Below are 18,953 nucleotides of genomic sequence, written 5' to 3' on the forward strand. Positions count from 1 at the left end.
TTTAGATGACAATTTATTATTCTTGCTGGATTTGTTAGTAAATTATTTGTCAGTATATCGATGATTCAGTGTTATAAACTAATTGGTCAATTCAGTGGTTCAGTGGTAATCTTCAGTGGTTTTGGGAAGTAACAAAAATAATACACAGAAAGTAAACAAGTTTCACATACCTGCCAATTTTAAGATATTGGCCATTTTGGCTTTTTATATACAGTAGTCAATATTTTAAGAGGATCAAAACCTTTCATTATAGTTGTCTTAAAACTATCGAACAACACCCATTCTTGTCTTTGGACAATTTTTAAAAACTTTTCAATCCACTTAAAGTGTTGACCACTGGAAATTTCTTGTGTAAATTATTTTTTTTTCCTACTGTTAGTTTCCATTGTCATGGATGGAAAACATCCAAAATACACATAGATATTTCTTTTGTTACACTATATAGGCCTGTCTATGTGTAGTTACAATACATCTTTTAATGGCAATTTTTTTTTTCTCGAAAACAAAACAAAATGAGCCAAAAATCTCCACTTCAGCGAGTTTTACTCATGTTCATATCCTTAAGGTTAAGTTCTTACATTATTTGCTGATTATACATTTTATTTTACAAAAAAAGTGAAAAAATGCAAGCATATGATTTATGAAGAAGTTGTGATGAAAAGAGATTCCCAAATTCCCTTCTGTAAAATACTTGGTCTCTAATATATCAAAATAAAATATAATTAGATAATACCTATTTAGCATATTACATAACAGAGAACATTTAGAAACTATTTCCGTTTTTGCAGTTCACTGATTAAATCGGGTATGGACATGTAGTGTCTACAGAGAAGGATTCGCTAGCATTAACTAAACAAACCGAATCAATCTTTTTCGTGAACAATTCGAGTTCTGGGATGAATGAAAATCCCCGCCGCTAGAAACCAGAACAAACGCGCCTTTAGTTTGAGTGACATCTCTGAGAGCCAATCACATTCATGCATTAAAGGCACCGCCTTTTCCTGGAAGTGAGACAAGTGGACAAGGCCACGCTCGATCAGCAGCTGACGGGTGACGCTTCCGGGACAAGAACGCAAGTAGCATGAGATAAGAGAATCGGTGAGAGCTGTGTTTGAGTTTAATGCGTGCGCTTGTATTCATTTTGATGTATTAGCTATTATCATAGTTGTATGTGCTTGTATACACTAGCCGTTTCCTCCTTTCAGCCAAGGTTTGGTTGAAGCGCCTTTAATCAACCGGAAGAAGAAGACGTTCACGCGCCCTCACACGGAACCGAGGACGTCGAGTCACACAGTAAGTCCGCGTGCAGCATACCGTGTTGTTTATCTGGTGCTATTTCACAGGATTTTTACATTTGCATAGGTTTATAAACCGTGTACGAGAGTTCGGGGTTTACACGGTTGTGTCTGCCGGTGCGTCCTAAGCTTCGGTAGGTGTATCGTTTGATTCAAAAGCGAGACAAACAAAGAGCGGCCTGCGATTCTGGCGCAATTACTAATGGCGTTAATGTTGGTTATTAACTAACAATTAAACCACTTGGTAAGATGTAATCTATATCGTGCTTATGAAGCCTTTATGTCGGGGGCCGCTGTACATTTCTAAATATCCGTTTTGTTGATAAACACGATCGAGTCATTCATCATGGCCGCAGATCGGCAGTTGAAGAGACTCCTTCATATAGAGGAAAGCGAAACTAACCTAATACTCGAAGAAATGAATACGTTTGTGCTGTCTGTTAACAGTGATTTAACACGTCTGAAGCTTTAACAGATTTGGGTTACATGTGAACAGCTGACCGCGAGGTGAGATGTTTTTAGCACAGGCAGAGCTGGAGCTGCACTGCGTGCGTTACTACAGTAACGTGCTAACATGCGCACTGAATGTTTAATGCTGTGCCATGCAGTCCCAAGAACCAGCATCTTTACCCTTAAATTGTTTTAAGATTGTTTTGTTGATTTAACCATGTACATATTCGTAGAACCACTGCTTAAGTGCCTTCAGGTTGTTAGTTAAAAAAAATCACTTAAAAATGGTCACCACCTTACACAGTGCAGTACCTTTCTTTTTGTGGAACGCGAAGAAAGTTAAAAATATTGGTAACCAAATGCTTTTAATTTTAAGATTATTGTAATTTTGGTGAACTGTACCTTTATCTCATTGTTAAGCATGTTTAAAGTATTTAAAAACTTAGGGTTTTTAATTGAATAAATTGCCACAATTAACTTTTTTGTACTACAGGTGCAAGATGTCATACTCATCCCGGAGTTCCTCTCGCACCTCTGACTGTAAGGTCTATGTGGGTGACCTTGGTAATGGTGCAGCCAAAGGTGAGCTGGAACGAGCCTTCAGTTACTACGGGCCATTAAGGAGTGTATGGGTCGCCCGGAACCCTCCAGGTTTCGCCTTCGTAGAGTATGAGGATGCCAGAGATGCAGAGGATGCCGTAAAGGGGATGGATGGAAAGTGAGTCAACTTGAGTTCTACCTGCCTACATTTGATGATGCTACTGCTGCACATTTAACACCCTGACCACTTCAGGGAGCTCAGACCCGCAGGGGTGAGTGACGGCGGTTTATCAGTTTTCTTTCCGCTCACAAAGGCCCCAACTTATGTGGTATATTTTTCTGGATGCACAATAATTGTTGTCCTGTTTCAGTTCAGTTGTTTGTCTTATTTTTTCCTGAGCTTTACCTGAATCTAGGCAATGTGTGAAGGGTCTGAAAATAAAAATGGTCTGCGATTTTCCTAGACAGCATTTGTCATGTGTATGTGTGGCACCTTGGATTGGCCACTAACCTTCTGATCTGTGATATCCCAGGGTGCTTTGTGGAGCCCGTGTCAGAGTTGAGCTGTCTAATGGTATGTCCAGAAAGTCCCGTTATGGCCGTCCCAGCCGCAGGCAATTTGACCCCAATGACCGCTGTTACCAGTGTGGGGAGACAGGTCATTATGCCTACGACTGCTATCGTTTCAGCAAGAGGCGAAGCAGACGCAGCAGGTATGTGAATCAAGATTTTGATTTATTTTTATTTTGACTCCTTTGTATTGCTACTAATTATAATATATATTTTTAGGTCAGGATCTCGTTCCCGGTCCAGATCTCGTGGTCGCCGCTACCGCTCTCGTAGTCGTAGCAATGAAAGGCAAGTCTTGTTACCGCTTGGCTGTGTTTCAAATGCTTTGCAGTTATGAATTTTATGTAATCTTATTTTTTTCAGGAGGTACCGTTCACCTTCATACTCGAAACGCAGAAGCAGGTAAGCCCTCAGTCAGTGCCTGTTTCTGCCAGGGTCCGAACAAAATGAGCAAAGATTTCCCATCGTATTCAAGATAAGAAGGCTAAAATGCCCATACAGGCTTGAACAAGATCACAGCTTTTTTATTTTTCATTATTAACAAACGTGAAAGACTTCAGTTTTTCTGAAATATTTATTTATTTTTCTCCAAAGAATTGGTTACGTTTTGGAAGTTGTGAAATGTCACCAGAAATCAGAAAGCAAATACTTAAACTTGAGTTGATTTCTGACTCCTGATTTCTACTCCTCTTGCTTTATTGATTTGCTATAACACTGTTGTACAAGCCTGTTCTTTCTAAATGTCTTTTTTTTTTTTTCTTTATTTTTCTGTTGCAGGTCAGGATCCCCAGGCCGCTCCAGATCCAGAAGCCCTGGTGGCCGGTCACGTTCACCTGTACGCCGGTCAAAGAGCCCTGTTCGAAGGTCCAGATCCAGGACACCTCTTCATAGAGACAGGTACTGCACGCATGTTTAACCCAGGCAAAATCGCTGTATTTATTTTTCCTGGATAAAATGAGAAGTTCTACTGTGGTGAATGGCATATCAATTAGAATCTTTATTTATTTTTTTTATATTTTCCCCCCTTTCTAGTCGTTCTCGCTCCCGTTCACGGTCTGGTTCCAGGCAGAGGGATCGCAGTGTCTCCAGATCTCGCTCTCGATCTCGTTCGATCAGTCACAAGAAAGACAGGTAAACCGATTTACACAATAGCACATTTCAGTTAGGTCATTCTTGGTGGAAAATGTATAGATGCTAACAGTTTGTGTGTCTTAGTCATTCCAGGTCTGCCAGCCCAAGGAGAAGTCCAACACCGGATGCTGACTGATCTGAATACTGATGCTTCACCCCCATTCCCCACCTTTGCCTCAGGGCTGAAATACATTTTATCTTCCCCATGAGTTCAATACTGGTTCTATTGTAGCTGCAAAGCTTTTTTTTTTTTTTCTCGTTCTTCTCCCTTCCCAGAATTCAGTGACACCTCCTCCCACCTTGTAAAAACATCACTGTCATCTCAAGCAGCTCATGCATATTTTCCCTTTTATCCCCCCTTCCCTTTGAATTATTTTTTAAGAGCTCAATTATTTTAATTTTCAGTGTTGAGCCAGTGTCCTGTGGTCAGTGATTTGTGGGTAAGGTGGTGAATGAGCTATGTTGTGATTTAGTCAGTGTATTATATGAACTGAGTACGCTGTGATTTGTTTGTTTGTAGAAGGTTTTTTTTTTGGCATTGAAAATGGCAATGATCTTTTTAATAAAGCTTTACAAATCCAACTTTTTCAGTGGTTTTTTTTTTTTTTTTTTTTTTTTTGGTGACCTGAAGTGTACTGGTTTAAATATCTGCATTTAAAATACAAAACAATAGGTTGAATCTGTTAAATTTTTGACTTCTTAAAATAATTGTAATGGTATTGCTATTATACAATAAAACTGAATCACATCATGGTGTAAGATGGGTTTACAAACTTGGTTCTGGAGAGTTTAGCTCCAACCTTAAACAAACTCTGACTAAATTCTTGAACGGGGTATTCAAACTCGATCCTGGAGGACCAGTGCCCTGCTGGATTTAGCTTAAACTTGCTTCAACACGCTTGACAGGAAGTTTCTAGTTCACTAGTAAGAGCTTGATTAACTGGTTTAGATGTGTTTGATGTGGATTGACGCTAAACTCTATCAAGGACCGAGTTTGGACACCCCTGTACTAGAAACTTCATGGCTCTTATGTTGAATCTATTTTCAGCAGGACACCAACCCTCCAGGACTAAGTTTGAACACCCAGGGTGTAAGAAGCTGATTTGGATCAGGTGTGTTAAATAAGCAAAAACAGCATATCCACGACAGAGGGCCTCAGGAGTCAACGTTTCCAATGGTTTGTGAGGCAGAGTGATACCCTTTTCTCTGCTTTAAGTTTTATAAACTAAATTGTGTACTTAAAAATGTGTCCTTTGTAAACCACAGTGTCTCAAAACCACGTTTTTCTTACAAAGTGCTTTTGCTGGGGACGTGTAGAACTCAGGAAGCCTACTTCCCCTTATTTACCAGTACGGTGCATAGCCTATGACAAAAATGACGTATGTGTGTATGAATAGGCTGTTAACCAGATAAATACTATATCGTCATAAATTCCATATATCATCGTCCTAAATGGCATTTTGGTATATCAAACATACACGCCACCACCTCGAAGAAAATGCGCACTACGCAGACGGTGTCATCCCATTTTTTCTCGCGTTACCTCCCCCTCCCCCCTGCGGCTTGCCGTAGCACCAGCGGTGTGTTCCATTTTAGATCACTTCATTTGAGACAACATGGCTGCTGCTGCAGGCCATTATTACGGCGACGGAGGCAGAGCAACAAAAAGACAAAAAACAGATAGCGACGGAATGGACACGGTACTTTGATTTCTTTCACTTTATTGTATATGTCATGCATGTGGCGTTAAAAATTCGTTTTATTTCCGAAAAGCGTTTTTTTCTTCATTCAGCACGCGATGCTACTTGCTAACTTAGGCTTGAAGCTAACTCTCCAGTTTGTTCAGTATTGTGACATAATTAACTTGCATGGGTTTTGGCGAATAAAAGAAGTATAGGCCATAATGTGAAATGTATAATTCATTCATCTAACGTTAGTTAGCTACTTTTAAATGTTACCTATAACAAATATCGACCAGGAGTGCTGTACTCAATGCTCATTCATTGTTCTTCTCGGTCCGCTCCGTCTTTGCTGTAACGTTAAACCGTTCATCCTGTCTTGTAACAGACGTGCATTGTATTAAATCAACGAAAAACGTCGTGTAGTTTTTGAAAACCCAAAGGCAAGTGTTTTGTTTTTCATTTTTTACTGTTGGTTTCGGTATAAATTATGCTAATTGGATACATTTTACTAGTTTGTATCTTCAGTACCGTCTGCTTTATTGAACTAAACTGTTAACATTGTGAGATGAATGGTTGAATTGATTATGTGACTGTATTAGGCATACACAAGCAGGCCAGCTTTATACTATTGTTTGATTGAATCTTTCTCTCTTCCCATTGTGTGTGCAGGAGGGTTATAATGACCCGCACAAGACCTTGCCCTCTCTTGTAGTGCATGTGAGGGGGCTCATTGACGGCATTACCGAGGCTGACCTGGTTGAGGCGCTGCAGGAGTTTGGCACCATCAGGTGAAGAGCCCCAGCTGCACTCGTTTAATTTTAATTTAGGGGGAAAGAAAATAATGTGCACCTTTTGTAAAGCTGGTTTGTAACAATAATTATTGCGAAAAGTGTTAGAAGTAAACTTGGAAAAGAATTTGAATACGTGTATTTGGGATACATTTATTTTAGAGATAAGTATGTAAATCAGTAACTAGTCTTAAAGGACTCCCACTATGACACAAACTTTTATATTTTCAAAGTTTAATCCATATATTTTAATATATATTGACACCAAAATCCAGTAGAATAAATTATTAATGGTTCTCAAAGTATTGTAGTACAGTATAAATTGCTATTATAGCCTTCTCTACATTATAGGTCTCAAATTCAATTACTGCAGGGCCACTGCTCTGCAGTTTTGTTCTAACCCTGATCAAACACAGCTGGTTCGACCAATGAAGGTGTTCATGACTCATAACACCTTGATTATCTGGATGATCTGTGTTCGATTAGAGTTGGAGCAAAACTGTGCTGAGCTGCGGCCCTCCAGGAATTGAATTTGGGACCTACGCTCTACATTGGAAACTACATGCAGACAACAACAAAAAAAATCTAAATTTTTTATTTTTCTAAAAAAAATTTCTAATAATTAGATTGGTGTGTTTTACAACAAGACAACCATTTATTGTTAAGTTATGTTTATGTATTGTGTTCTTACACTATTTAACAAAAAAAAAAGAGCATAAGTGTTGAGGTTAAATGTCCTACTTGCTATCTTTGCAAAGGTACTTGATTTATGACTTTTCGAAAAATTAACAGAAATTGAGTTGAGTAAAATTGATCAAATGTTTGTATTTCTGTAGAGTTTTCCATTAATTTGAGTTTGGAAGAGTGTTTCTGCAGAGGTCTAAAATTGTTATTTACTGTATGCATGTTTTGTTTTCAGTTACGTTGTGTTGATGCCAAAGAAACGTCAGGCTCTGGTGGAGTTTGAGGACATGAATGGTGCCAGTAATGCAGTGACCTACGCTAACAATAATCAGATCTACATTGCTGGCCGGCCATCCTACATCAACTACTCTACCAGTCAGAAAATCTCTCGGCCCACTGATTCCGATGACACACGAAGCGTCAACAATGTGCTTCTCCTCACCATCATGAACCCCATCTACCCCATTACCTCGGTAAGTTCTTTCATGCTCATTTATCAAGGAGTAGCTGAGTTTATTCTGCTACATTTCTGTATACTATTGCATTTGAATTCTTCCTTGTCCCTGTGCTTTGTTTATACTATATAATTTTCTGTTTATAGGATGTTTTGTACACCATTTGTAATAATTGTGGACCCGTGCAAAGAATCGTGATTTTCAGGAAGAATGGAGTTCAAGCCATGGTCGAATATCCTTTATCAAAGTGCTTTCAATTTGTTGTATGTAATTGTGATTTTTGTTTTCTTTGCATTATGCTTTGTCTTTTCATCAAATCAAATGTAAACTCTGCCCATGTGTAGTTTCAACTGCATGCTCTTGTTTACAATAGAAATATTGTTCTCCTTGATTTTTGGTCACATTTGACTCAGTCCAGAGTGCGCAGAGGGCCAAAGCATCTCTAAATGGAGCAGATATCTACTCTGGCTGCTGCACCCTAAAAATTGAGTATGCCAAGGTTGGTACCCCATAACATCACATGTATCAGATGGTTGTGTCTACGCAGTGCCCTTTGCAGTCATATCATGCAACTTAAATGTTCTGAACATTTTGTAGAAAATAAGCCAGTTAAATTGTTCAATGGTCTCAAACTCCTGGAGGGCCACAGCTCTGCCCAGTTTAGCTCCATACAACTCACTCCTGCTTAATTGTCTCTTGTAGTCTTCATTAGTTAGATCAGCTGTCTTTGATAAGGGTTGGAGCAAAACTACGCAGAGCTGCAGCCCTCCAGGAATCGAGTTTGAGACCCATGTTGGAAAGACTATATAAATATATAATGGGTCCCTTCGTAGCTTTTAATTTAAACAAAATGTTTATAGAGCCCTTACGAAACCATGTCTTATTTTTGTTTAGCCAACACGTCTCAATGTCTTCAAAAATGATCAGGATACTTGGGACTACACCAACCCCAATCTGAGCGGCCAAGGTATGTTACAGCTTATGCACTCTGTGCGCCGATTTTTGGGGGTATGGGTGTGTGGACACGCCTTCTCACATGACGTCCTCGTGAAGTATGTTAAAAGTAAATATTTTCCCCAAGGACGTTACATCTGTGACGCTGCTTGTAATCTTTCTCTTTGGATTGTAATGCAAATATATTTACACTATTCATTTTGATTCTATTGTTTGGACACGCGTGAAGAGAACATGCACATTTAAAGTATCAACATGCATAAGTGGGTATTGTCATACTGACTATAAAAGTACACATGTCGAATTTTCATATTGGGCATATTTACACCCCCCCAAAAACTATGGTAACTCAAAAATGAGCTCATTGAAATTACCTGTAGTCTTGGTTTACATCCAAATCAATCCATCAATGCGAGTAAACTGCATCTACGAGACTTGTTTAATAATAATTTAAATATTTATTAGTAGTTTTAGTGATGTCAACTTCATTTTAAAAATCTATATATTTTTTCTTTGCACTGTTTATGTCCCTTATTGTTATAAAAGAAAAATGTAGGTACACATTTGTCCACATCTATTATCAGCTTATTAAAGCTACCATATGCAACTTTTGTAACTCTGGTTAATGAAACATGGCTTCGTTTTATACTCAATGTTCATACAACATAAATGATGTTAAGAACATGCATGCAAGCACACTCATTGACAAACACTTGTTTATTGTGAATGTCACTTGTCTCGTGACCTGCACATATGTTTTTCAAGTATATGCACACCTTGAGAACCAGGCACTCTTTTCATCTGTATTCACGGAGCACGACACTGCATCTAGTATATTACATGATGGAGATTTTAGATAAGCTTTGGAATTGGGCAGAGGTGTTCAATCCTACTCCTGAAGGTCCGTTCTCTTCCAGAGTTGGGCTTTAACGTCGAGTAAAACCTTTGAAAACAGTAAGAAATCTAATTTGAGACTAAATGCTGCATTCAAGGAAGTTTAAAGGGAATATTAGAGCAGAATAGATTATCGAATTTTAATTCTGCATTTGTTACACTACAAGACGGTACTGTTGCTCAAATTAACACCGTTCTTAAATTTGACTACGCAGCATTATGCTGTGTCCATTGGTTGCTTCCATCTTGTAAATGCTGTCAATTTTAGAATGTTATGCTGAGGTTAGAATTTATTTATCGTTTCATGTTGGTGGTAGGAAAAAAATCTGCCTCATCTTGTATGCAGCAATACTCTACATGAGTTGGTCCTTCATGTAGGGCTGGGTAAATAATCAAACACAGTTCATGCTTGTCACACAGATTTGTCAGTAAAGCCTGTTTTATTAAACATCCATCCAGCACTTGCTTTTCAGATGGTGCAGTTTTTACTACAGAATCATAGTTGACTGAAAAGCTATGCAAATCATGTTCAAAATCAAGGTGGATTTTAACAAACATTAATTAAATTGAGTAATGGAGGTCCATGCATATTTGGATATTCTGAATGAGAGCGCCCTCTGGCCTTTGGAGGAGATTTCATAAGATTGTGCTTAACTGACAAGATGTGCATGACCATCGCAGTTTCCTTAATCATGTTTGTGGTTCATCTTCAATCACCCAGCCCCACCTCCATGGGCAGGATTGAACACCATTGTGAGCTAAGAGCTTAAAGCTGTAGAGCCAGGCTGTTTGTTTAGAGCAGTCAGTTTGATTTTGTGAACATTAAGATTCACAGTAGTCCAGGCAGTTTTTAGGGCTTGCCAAGAACCCTACTGTTGTCGTCTACTGCATTCAAAATTTTTTAAAGGCATTTTTGTTTGTCTTAAGAGAGTTTATAGAAATGATCTGCTTTTGTAGCAACAGGTTCACATTTTAACATGGTTGTAATTCGTTTACCATGTGTTTTTGCTCAAGTGGTTAAACTACCAGAGCTGTAAACCTCCGAGGTCCAGCAGTTCATATTCAGTGTTCTGCAATTTTTACTTATACCTAATGTATCCTGTCTCTTGGGGTAAAATTGCATTAAGATGACACTGGAACTAGCTGTGAAGCATATTTTAAATTCAACAAAAACATTTCCATGTACTTAAGCTTCTTTGCAAGACACACTCGCAGCACTTCAACAGGCCACATGGAACAGCGAAATGGAGCTCACAACGTTAATCGCTTCAGAGGCGGCATTTTCACTCATATCGACGTCACATGGATAAAAAAAACACTCAAGATATCCTTCCACTCAGCTAACATCTCCATTCTCTACAAAGGTGGTGGACATCTGTCTGAATTAATGACACATTTTAGGGGCATGGGTCTAATCTGTTTGGATAACACATTAAAGCCAATCACAGAAGACCATCGCACATCAACATCGACCAATCAAGCAGCAGACACATGAGAGGAAGTGGTACAGATACACAGATTGGCAGAGAAGAATAACACTATTTTGCCTAATATCGTCATGTTTCTGGGGTGTTTGGGCTACTTTTGCTCTAGCTTCTCTTCTCTTTCCTGAGAACATCATGCAAACATGCTGAATCAACATGAGTGGCAACACACCACATCAGGATTGCCATTACACAAGTTCCATGATCAGAGATCGCCACGACAACATGCCAAGCTGACATTGCCATGACAACACACCACCAAACATTGTTTGACATTTATGCAGAGAGCAGCAAGTCGACATTACCATCACGACACAAGACAAGATTGCTCCAACACAGCGACAGTGGTTTTGTTGCGCACAACTTGACGTCGTCACTACTGACCTGGCCAAGATCAGACATTTGTCTATACATACTGAACAGAGATGACATCGACACCGACACATCCTAAAGTGCATGATCACAGGCCACATGCTCTGACATCAATGTGTGATCGCCATAAACACATGATTCGCCATCATGCAAACAGTAGTGAAATGCACCAGACAAGACTATGCGAAAACACACCGTCGTAACACATGGGGAAGGATCGACCTCAGCGGCCCACCAATCAATCACACAGACAGATCCTCTGCTCTGCCTTCCCAAGCCTTGTCTCTCTGTGGACTGAAGTTCTTTCTCTCTCTCTCTCTCTCTCTCTCTCTCTCTCTCATTTCTCCATCCCTCCTCTTTCCTCCTCTGTGTTGAATCTGTTTAATTCAATGGGCACGGCTGACCGTGTTCTGATCCCTGTGTTACGCCTCCTGTGTGACGCAGGTGTGGATTAGTCTCACCGCTGCTGTGGCGTCTCTCTTCTAAACTCGACGCCGTCTGCTGTCTGCTATCCACCTTTGCTACAACGGTAAGCACAGATGTGTCTGAAGCTCACCAAAAGCTCGAAGTGGACTGGAGGAATTTCCTAAAGAACTGAATGAAATTGAAATCATCAGGAGAAGGGCGACTGGTAAAGAATCACACCCCCACCATGGTGCCTGCTGCATTGTATTTTTTAATGGCAGTGTAATACACTGCTCATTTAAACTGGTCATTCTAGCTGAATCATCAAGAATTTGGTTAAATAATATTCACACTTTTGTGACACTTCTGTAAGCATAAATCCTGTTTTCTGTTTGACCTAATAGTGGATATGCAGCTGTAATTTTTTTTTCAGGCTGTTCGAGTCTGGTTGATTTTGCATAAATGACATATTTATACTGTTGTCTTTCAGCTTTAGCAGTTTCTTTATTCAGTGTGTCTTTATTCAGTATTTCAGTGACTTTACTCTGTTTTCACTTGATATTCCTGTTTAAAATAGTTAGAAATATGTATTGTTTTAGGAGTCTCTGCTCTCCCTTATTTCAAAACGTATGAAATTTGTCATTTATTGGGTAAAGACTGATTATTTTAATCTCTCAGGAACATATTAAGTCATTTTAAATGTATCTACAACCAGGCATCTTGTCTGAAGTGTTCTTCTCCCCAATTGGATCACTTGTTGTGGCATAGACCTCTCAACGATGAACACTACATATAATCTAAACTAAATTAACTTTATAAACGCACATTTAGTTTTGCAAGCATGGTTGTTTAATCGTGTTTGTGTGTATATAATTTTTTATATTATTTTGATCTGATTGTTGTGTATGCCTGTCTGTGCAGATGCCGATGCAGACGGCAATTGGAACAATTCACAAGGTGTGTTTTGGATGAGGTCAAAGTGTATGAAACATAAATTAAGCGATTATTTCTTTCTGGTGGACCTGATACATCATTCAGAATCTCCATTATGGCTTGTAGTTTAGCAACCACTTGGTAGTCTTAAAACCTAAAACTTAACTGCATGGCACTCACAGAGTTGCACGGCCCTTCCTTCCCTTTTTTTGTGTGTGTTTTGATGTTCACACATTTGAGAATATATTGTCATCATCTTTTTCTCAGATCCTAATGCTAACCCAAACAAGCGGCAGAGGCAGCCTGCACTCCTGGGGGATCATCCACCGGAATACGGTCAGTCTCGTATACACAAAAACAAATGGCAACCATCCTAATAACACGTTTAAACATGTTAGTTGCCATAATATATTGGCAACTTTTTAAAAACATGTCAATGTCTCGACATGCTAGCAAGAGGAATGGTAGCAACTTGTGAAAAGATTCAATCAACAATGTGTTTAGACATCACAGCAGTCTGTTTAATGCTGAAATAAGTTGGAACACGCTAGGAATGTGCCATTCCCTTGAGCTCTATTTTCTTTAAGTGTATCTAATTCTCGAACCTCTCTGTTTAGGTAGTCCTCAGGGTGGCTACGGTCACTATGATGACACCTATGGACCACCACCTCCACCCCCTCACTATGAGGGCCGGCGTATGGGGCCACCAATTGGCCGTGGTCGTGGTGTACCCCGCTACGGTGGGGCGCAATATGGACACGGGCCACCTCCCCCAGACTACAATGCTCATGCTGATTCTCCTGTGGTCATGGTGTATGGCTTGGACCCAGTCAAGATCAATGCAGACAGAGTCTTCAACATATTCTGTCTGTACGGCAATGTGGAACGGGTATGTGTGAGATTATGGGTGATGATGTGTTCATGATTTTCGCTGAACAAATTCCAGCACTTATAGAATAGTCTATCAAGGGCATTTGTGCCCTTAAGTGTGGTTCCAAACCTTTGACTGGTTTATTTGACATTTCTCAATGATTTTATTTTATTTATTTTTATTTTTGTTTAACAATAGTAATCTCATATAGCCTATTGTCCATTTCTTCTAAGTGGTAGACTTGCGTTTCCACTGCCAAAAGGGTAGCAATGGTAAAAAAAAAAAAAAAAAGACATTTCCTCTAGCAAGCATAGCATTGAGTGAAACTTGGTCAAAGTAAAGCTGTATGGGTCATATATTATATAAGAAGAACCTCTCACAAAACAGATGTTCATACCTAAATACTTTTTGATGCTTTATACTAAAAATGTTTATTACTAACCTTACTATGAACATTATTTGATAACTGCAGATCAATGTCTGCAATTATATAAAATAAAGAAATGCAACATGAGAACACCTACAGACCCTTACAGTCTCTGTGTTGCAAATTACAGAAAAACTACACACATCTTACATGAAGTCTGGGTTCAAAAACATTTAACGTATAGCTTACAGTAACCTCTCCGCAGCACATGTAACCTCTTTTTGGGTTTGTAATTCCGTCATTGAGTTCATAATAGTCTAAAAGGTGATGATGATAGTTAAACACAGCAGTTTGTTAATGTTGAAAGAATCATTTGCTCCTTTGTTTTTTTCCGGCTTCTCCTTTGTTTTTTGTGCGTCATTTTTGTTTGTCTTCTGCGGAAAGGATTGGGTGTCAGAAGCACTTCAATAATCATGCATGCATTATTATCATCAACACAGGAACTTTATTTTTAATATATTTTTAATATAGATGCGTGGCGAGCACACACGAGAAAGTGAAACCGCTTGTGCTTTAGACAGCCTTGCAAACAACGGGCCACAGGGTAGATTCTGCCCTTCTTGGCTTTGTTACTGTTCATAAAGATGACGACAAGGTTTAGGCTCTAAACCTTTACCTGCTGGTAATTTTGGGGTCTGATAATCTTTTATAAATTAGTGCCCAAGAAAAATGTTTTTTTTTTTTTTTTTTGGGAGTAGAAAGATAAAGTTAAAATATTTTGTACCATTTAAATGTTTCTTTTAGGTGAAATTTATGAAGAGCAAACCAGGCGCTGCAATGGTGGAGATGGGAGACTGCTATGCTGTGGATCGAGCCGTTTCTCACCTTAACAACACCATGCTGTTTGGACAAAAACTCAATGTTTGGTTTGTGCACTACAATATTATTTTCTACATTTGGATCTTCTTTTTAAAGGGCACCTATGGTGAAAAAATTACTTTTCAAGCTTGGACAGACGTGTGTAGATATAGTATATAGACTGTCATATTGGGGTGATATAAACACACCCAATTCTTTTTTTTTTTTTTTTTTTTTTTTTTTTTCAGTTTAACAACATAAAAACGGTAGACCAATTGAATCGGTTATCAGACCAACCGCAACTTGACGGAGTGCGGTCCCCCGCCCACAGAATTAATTTACAGCTGCACGTTTAACATGTCCCGGTAGTCACGTGTATAATCATGTCAACAAGACCAGACGTGCGTAAAGCAACCAGGAATAAAAGGTCTGTTCAGTTAGCTAGAATCATCAGTCATCATCAAATGTGATCAAGAGTAAGTTTCACATGTTTAAAATGTTTTAAAGCACATGTGTAATGAAGTACAGCGATTTACTTCATCAGCACAGCTGCGTGTCAAAACAATTATAAAAACACGCTTCAATCCCGTTTTTTTTACGTTAAATCAGGTTTATTTTGTACTTTAACACAACAGATATCCACACAGCAGTGGAGATCAAGCTGTTTCCTGTCACATATGCGTGCAAAAACAGTGCAAAGCTAAACGTGCTCTATGTGTGCGTGCGTGAACTTTCTAATGGCATTGCGTGTGACTCACCGATGCAACTGCACAACAAATACTCCAAGTTCTTACTGTAGTATTTCTCACAAATCTTCTTCCAAGTCTGTCTGTTGTCTGACGCAGCCGAGGGAGGAGATTAAGGCACGCAGAAAGGCACATAAAAACGGTAGGCGGGGAGGACTGGCCTTAAAGGCGCAGTACGACATAACAGCCCTCTGGTGGAAAAATGTATAAAATATGGTCTTGTAAAAGCTATAATGTAAAATCTGATGGGTGTTATGAGCTGAAACTTTACATGCACAATCTGGAGACGCAAAACACTTCTATTAAATCTGAAAAAAGGGGTAACCTAGGTGCCCTTTAAAACCTGTTAGTTTAAATATAGCTGGACCAGACCACAATCATAGCTTCTTGGTTAAATTCACATAATAATAAAATGTTTCCATGCATGTTGCTTATGCAGTTTTTTTTTTTTTTGTTTATTTCTCTACAGTGTATCCAAACAACAGGCCATAATGCCAGGTCAGTCATACCAGCTGGAAGATGGCAGTTGTAGCTTCAAAGATTTCCATGGCTACCGAAACAACCGTTTTACCACCTCCGAACAGGCTGCCAAGAACCGCATCCAGCAGCCCAGCAACGTCCTGCACTTCTTCAACAGTCAGCCAGACAGCTCGGTGGAAGCTTTCAGTGAGGTCAGACGGAGATTGTGTTTTAATGCAAATAGCTGTAATGCAATCTTTTCAAAGTTATTTACCATGCTAGGACTTTATTGTTCAGTAGCCATTTGTGTTTTGTTATATTAATATGCACTTTAATAGAAAAACGTTTGTTGTGCTTAAATGGACTCTTCTGGATCTTCCTCTACAGATTTGTGAGGAGTTGGGAATCAAGAGTCCAGTGAGCGTCAAACTGTTCACTGGCAAAGGTGAGTTACTACTGTCCAGGTCTCCCACTCTGAGCCAGAATGTCAAACTCTCTGCCTTTCTCCAACTACAGAGCTGACTTTAATGAAGAGAAAGCTGTTGAGCGCTGAGCTGTCAAAGAACAGCCACAGACAGTATTTGAACAGATGCAGACTGGTCACTGTATTTAACTTGAGTCATTGCTGGATATCAAGTGGGAAGGGAATAAAATGGTGCTGAAAATGTGAAACAATGGCCCTAAAAAATGATATATGAAAAATAACACTGATATTTCCTGACTTTAAATGTCTGGAATAGACCTTTTTAAGTTTCATAAGCTAGAGCTCTTTATCTAAAGGTGTTGTATTGTGTTAATTCAATTGTAAGCTGTATGTTTGGTTCGGTGTAAACACATTTGTTTGTGTTGTGTTTGTGGCACTGCAGTCGACAGGAGCTCTTCTGGTCTGTTAGAGTGGGAGTCGGTGAATGATGCTATGGAGGCTCTTGCTTTGATGAATCACTACCAGATGAAGAACCCTAGTAAGTACTTGCATGAATCTTAACACTACTACAATGGCAACTGCATATTTTTTTATACGTTTGGACTCAACCGTAAATCACAATCTTCCTTTTTTCTCCACAGGTGGGCCGTACCCATACACTCTTAAATTGTGTTTTTCAACTGCACAGCACGCCAACTGAACTCATACCGACCACTAACCATTGACTCCCACTGACGTTTTGATCCCAGCACCATAGCTTGTCTTAATTCCTTACCTAAAAGAAAAGAAATGGGACTAAGATTACCTTTTATTTCCAGAAAACTGGACTCAACCTTTTGTATCGTTTAATTTTTTATTATTTTTATTGATAAAGTTTTTTTTTTTTTTTTTTTTTTCAGTTGGCCGATCTTGTATTACAGTGCATTTGTGTGAAAATGTATTAAATTAGTAAAGACGTCATTGTGAAGCTTTTGTGTTGTGCATTCTTGTAAAAATGGAATCACTTCCATTTACAAGATCTATGATATCAATTAGCACAGTAATAAGAGCTGTCTATTGTGTTGATTTTCAATCATTTTCTCAACTTTTTAAATATAAGGGCTACATTCATGCTGCACCATTTTTAATTTTGTTTAAAAAAAAAATACAAATAACTTTGTTTTTGACTGCATTACAAGCACAGTGTCATTTTAACACAAGTCAATGTTACATTATGATTGATAAATGCTGGACAAGCATTGTTTGCTCAATAAATCAATTCACTATGTGAAAATAGGAGCGCTAAGGCTTGCAGTGAACGTAGCATATCTATAAGTCAGTCACATATTTTTACATATAAAATAAAAAAGGAGGCCTGCGTTATTCTCAAAAATCATGCTTTTTAATGATAGGACGCATCCTTGATCACTGTCAACTTAGTCAAATCAAATGATGTCTCACTTTAATGGAATTGTAACAGGACTGACAAACATGGGGACAATTGTAAATCTATTTGTATTACATATATGTAGATTTTATAATTTCATGAATTCAGGTGATTGATAACTAGCTATTTCTGAAGTACTTTTTTTCTCTAAGTTTTTATCATAGCAAAATTCTTAAAGCTGTACTGTATGTTCAATTGGGCTGAAGACTGAATGACAGGGTTTACAGATGTACAATGCATTTTAATACAGCAATCTGAGAACCAAATGAACGACATATTCCTTCACAGAACAACTCGCATAAGTAAACCATCAGTCTATTTTAGGCATAAAATACTTTTATTCACTTTGTTTTTATTTCAGGGACAGATAATGTACGTTTCTGGTAGAATATGTCCCACAATTGAAGTCGGGGTCAGTTGGTTGGGTGTGACAACTGTCAGACCTGGATCTGAAATTTTACTCGCAACAGTATGTCACAAACTTTGTAAACAGAAGACATAATTCACATAAACAAAAAAAATTACACGAACTTTAACTCTTAAGAAACACAAATTAATCTTTTAATTTTAGACTTATGGAACCAATATGTGACTAAGGTTTGAATAATACTCGTGAGGTTCTTAAGATATGATCATATATGAGTGCGCGTTTATGAGGCTTTCCTACGATCTTAGAGCAGATTTTAGGTATTGCTTTTAGGATGGCGTTTGTTTGCTGCTCCCGCTTTTCAGACTGCAGGTCTGCACCAAAGCAGCGTCGAGGGCGCCCTCTAATGAGGAAACAGCGAAACACATGTATTGAGTTCTGATAAAAACAAAAGCAGTTCAGTGTTTGTAAATTAGAAGTGGACCAAACATGTTTTAAATAAAAATATCCCCACCTTTTATAGCCTAGCATCTGATACTGAATAACAAAAGCAAATATAAAATCAACATTCGAGCATTATAAATGTGACAAATACAATCTCAAAACAAAGTCGCAGAGAAAGTGTTAACATTACATCAAAACATTTGTTTATATTTTCCAAAACATCTCACCACAGAGGTTTGCAATCAAAAAATATCAATCTGTAAACATTTCTTATATTTTAACTGAGGAAAATTAACATGCTTTAGGGATGTGACCAAAAAGTTTGCAGGTTTACAGTAGATCACACACTTTGCA

At 38.5% G+C, this 18,953-nt stretch overlaps 2 protein-coding genes across 14 annotated transcripts; both read left to right on the top strand.

The window, feature by feature from the left end:
- Positions 1-1,030: 1,030 nt before the first annotated feature.
- Positions 1,031-4,568, top strand: srsf7a (serine and arginine rich splicing factor 7a). 12 transcript variants are annotated; one of them, NM_205673.1, is given in 9 exon segments: positions 1,031-1,098; positions 1,189-1,293; positions 2,239-2,463; positions 2,819-2,998; positions 3,075-3,143; positions 3,219-3,257; positions 3,633-3,752; positions 3,888-3,986; positions 4,071-4,568. In NM_205673.1, coding segments are annotated over 7 exon segments (777 nt in total). In that variant the 5' UTR covers positions 1,031-1,098; positions 1,189-1,293; positions 2,239-2,245; the 3' UTR covers positions 4,123-4,568.
- A 1,012-nt stretch (positions 4,569-5,580) lies between these two features.
- hnrnpl (heterogeneous nuclear ribonucleoprotein L) lies at positions 5,581-17,329 on the top strand. 2 transcript variants are annotated; one of them, NM_201099.1, is given in 14 exon segments: positions 5,581-5,686; positions 6,338-6,456; positions 7,376-7,613; positions 7,742-7,827; positions 7,998-8,094; positions 8,490-8,562; positions 12,626-12,661; positions 12,905-12,973; positions 13,255-13,526; positions 14,680-14,801; positions 15,949-16,150; positions 16,326-16,383; positions 16,805-16,900; positions 17,004-17,329. In NM_201099.1, coding segments are annotated over 14 exon segments (1,611 nt in total). In that variant the 5' UTR covers positions 5,581-5,602; the 3' UTR covers positions 17,063-17,329.
- Positions 17,330-18,953: the final 1,624 nt, after the last annotated feature.

This window comes from Danio rerio, chromosome 5 (assembly GCF_049306965.1).
Source record: "Danio rerio strain Tuebingen ecotype United States chromosome 5, GRCz12tu, whole genome shotgun sequence".
Lineage (NCBI taxonomy): Eukaryota > Metazoa > Chordata > Actinopteri > Cypriniformes > Danionidae > Danio > Danio rerio.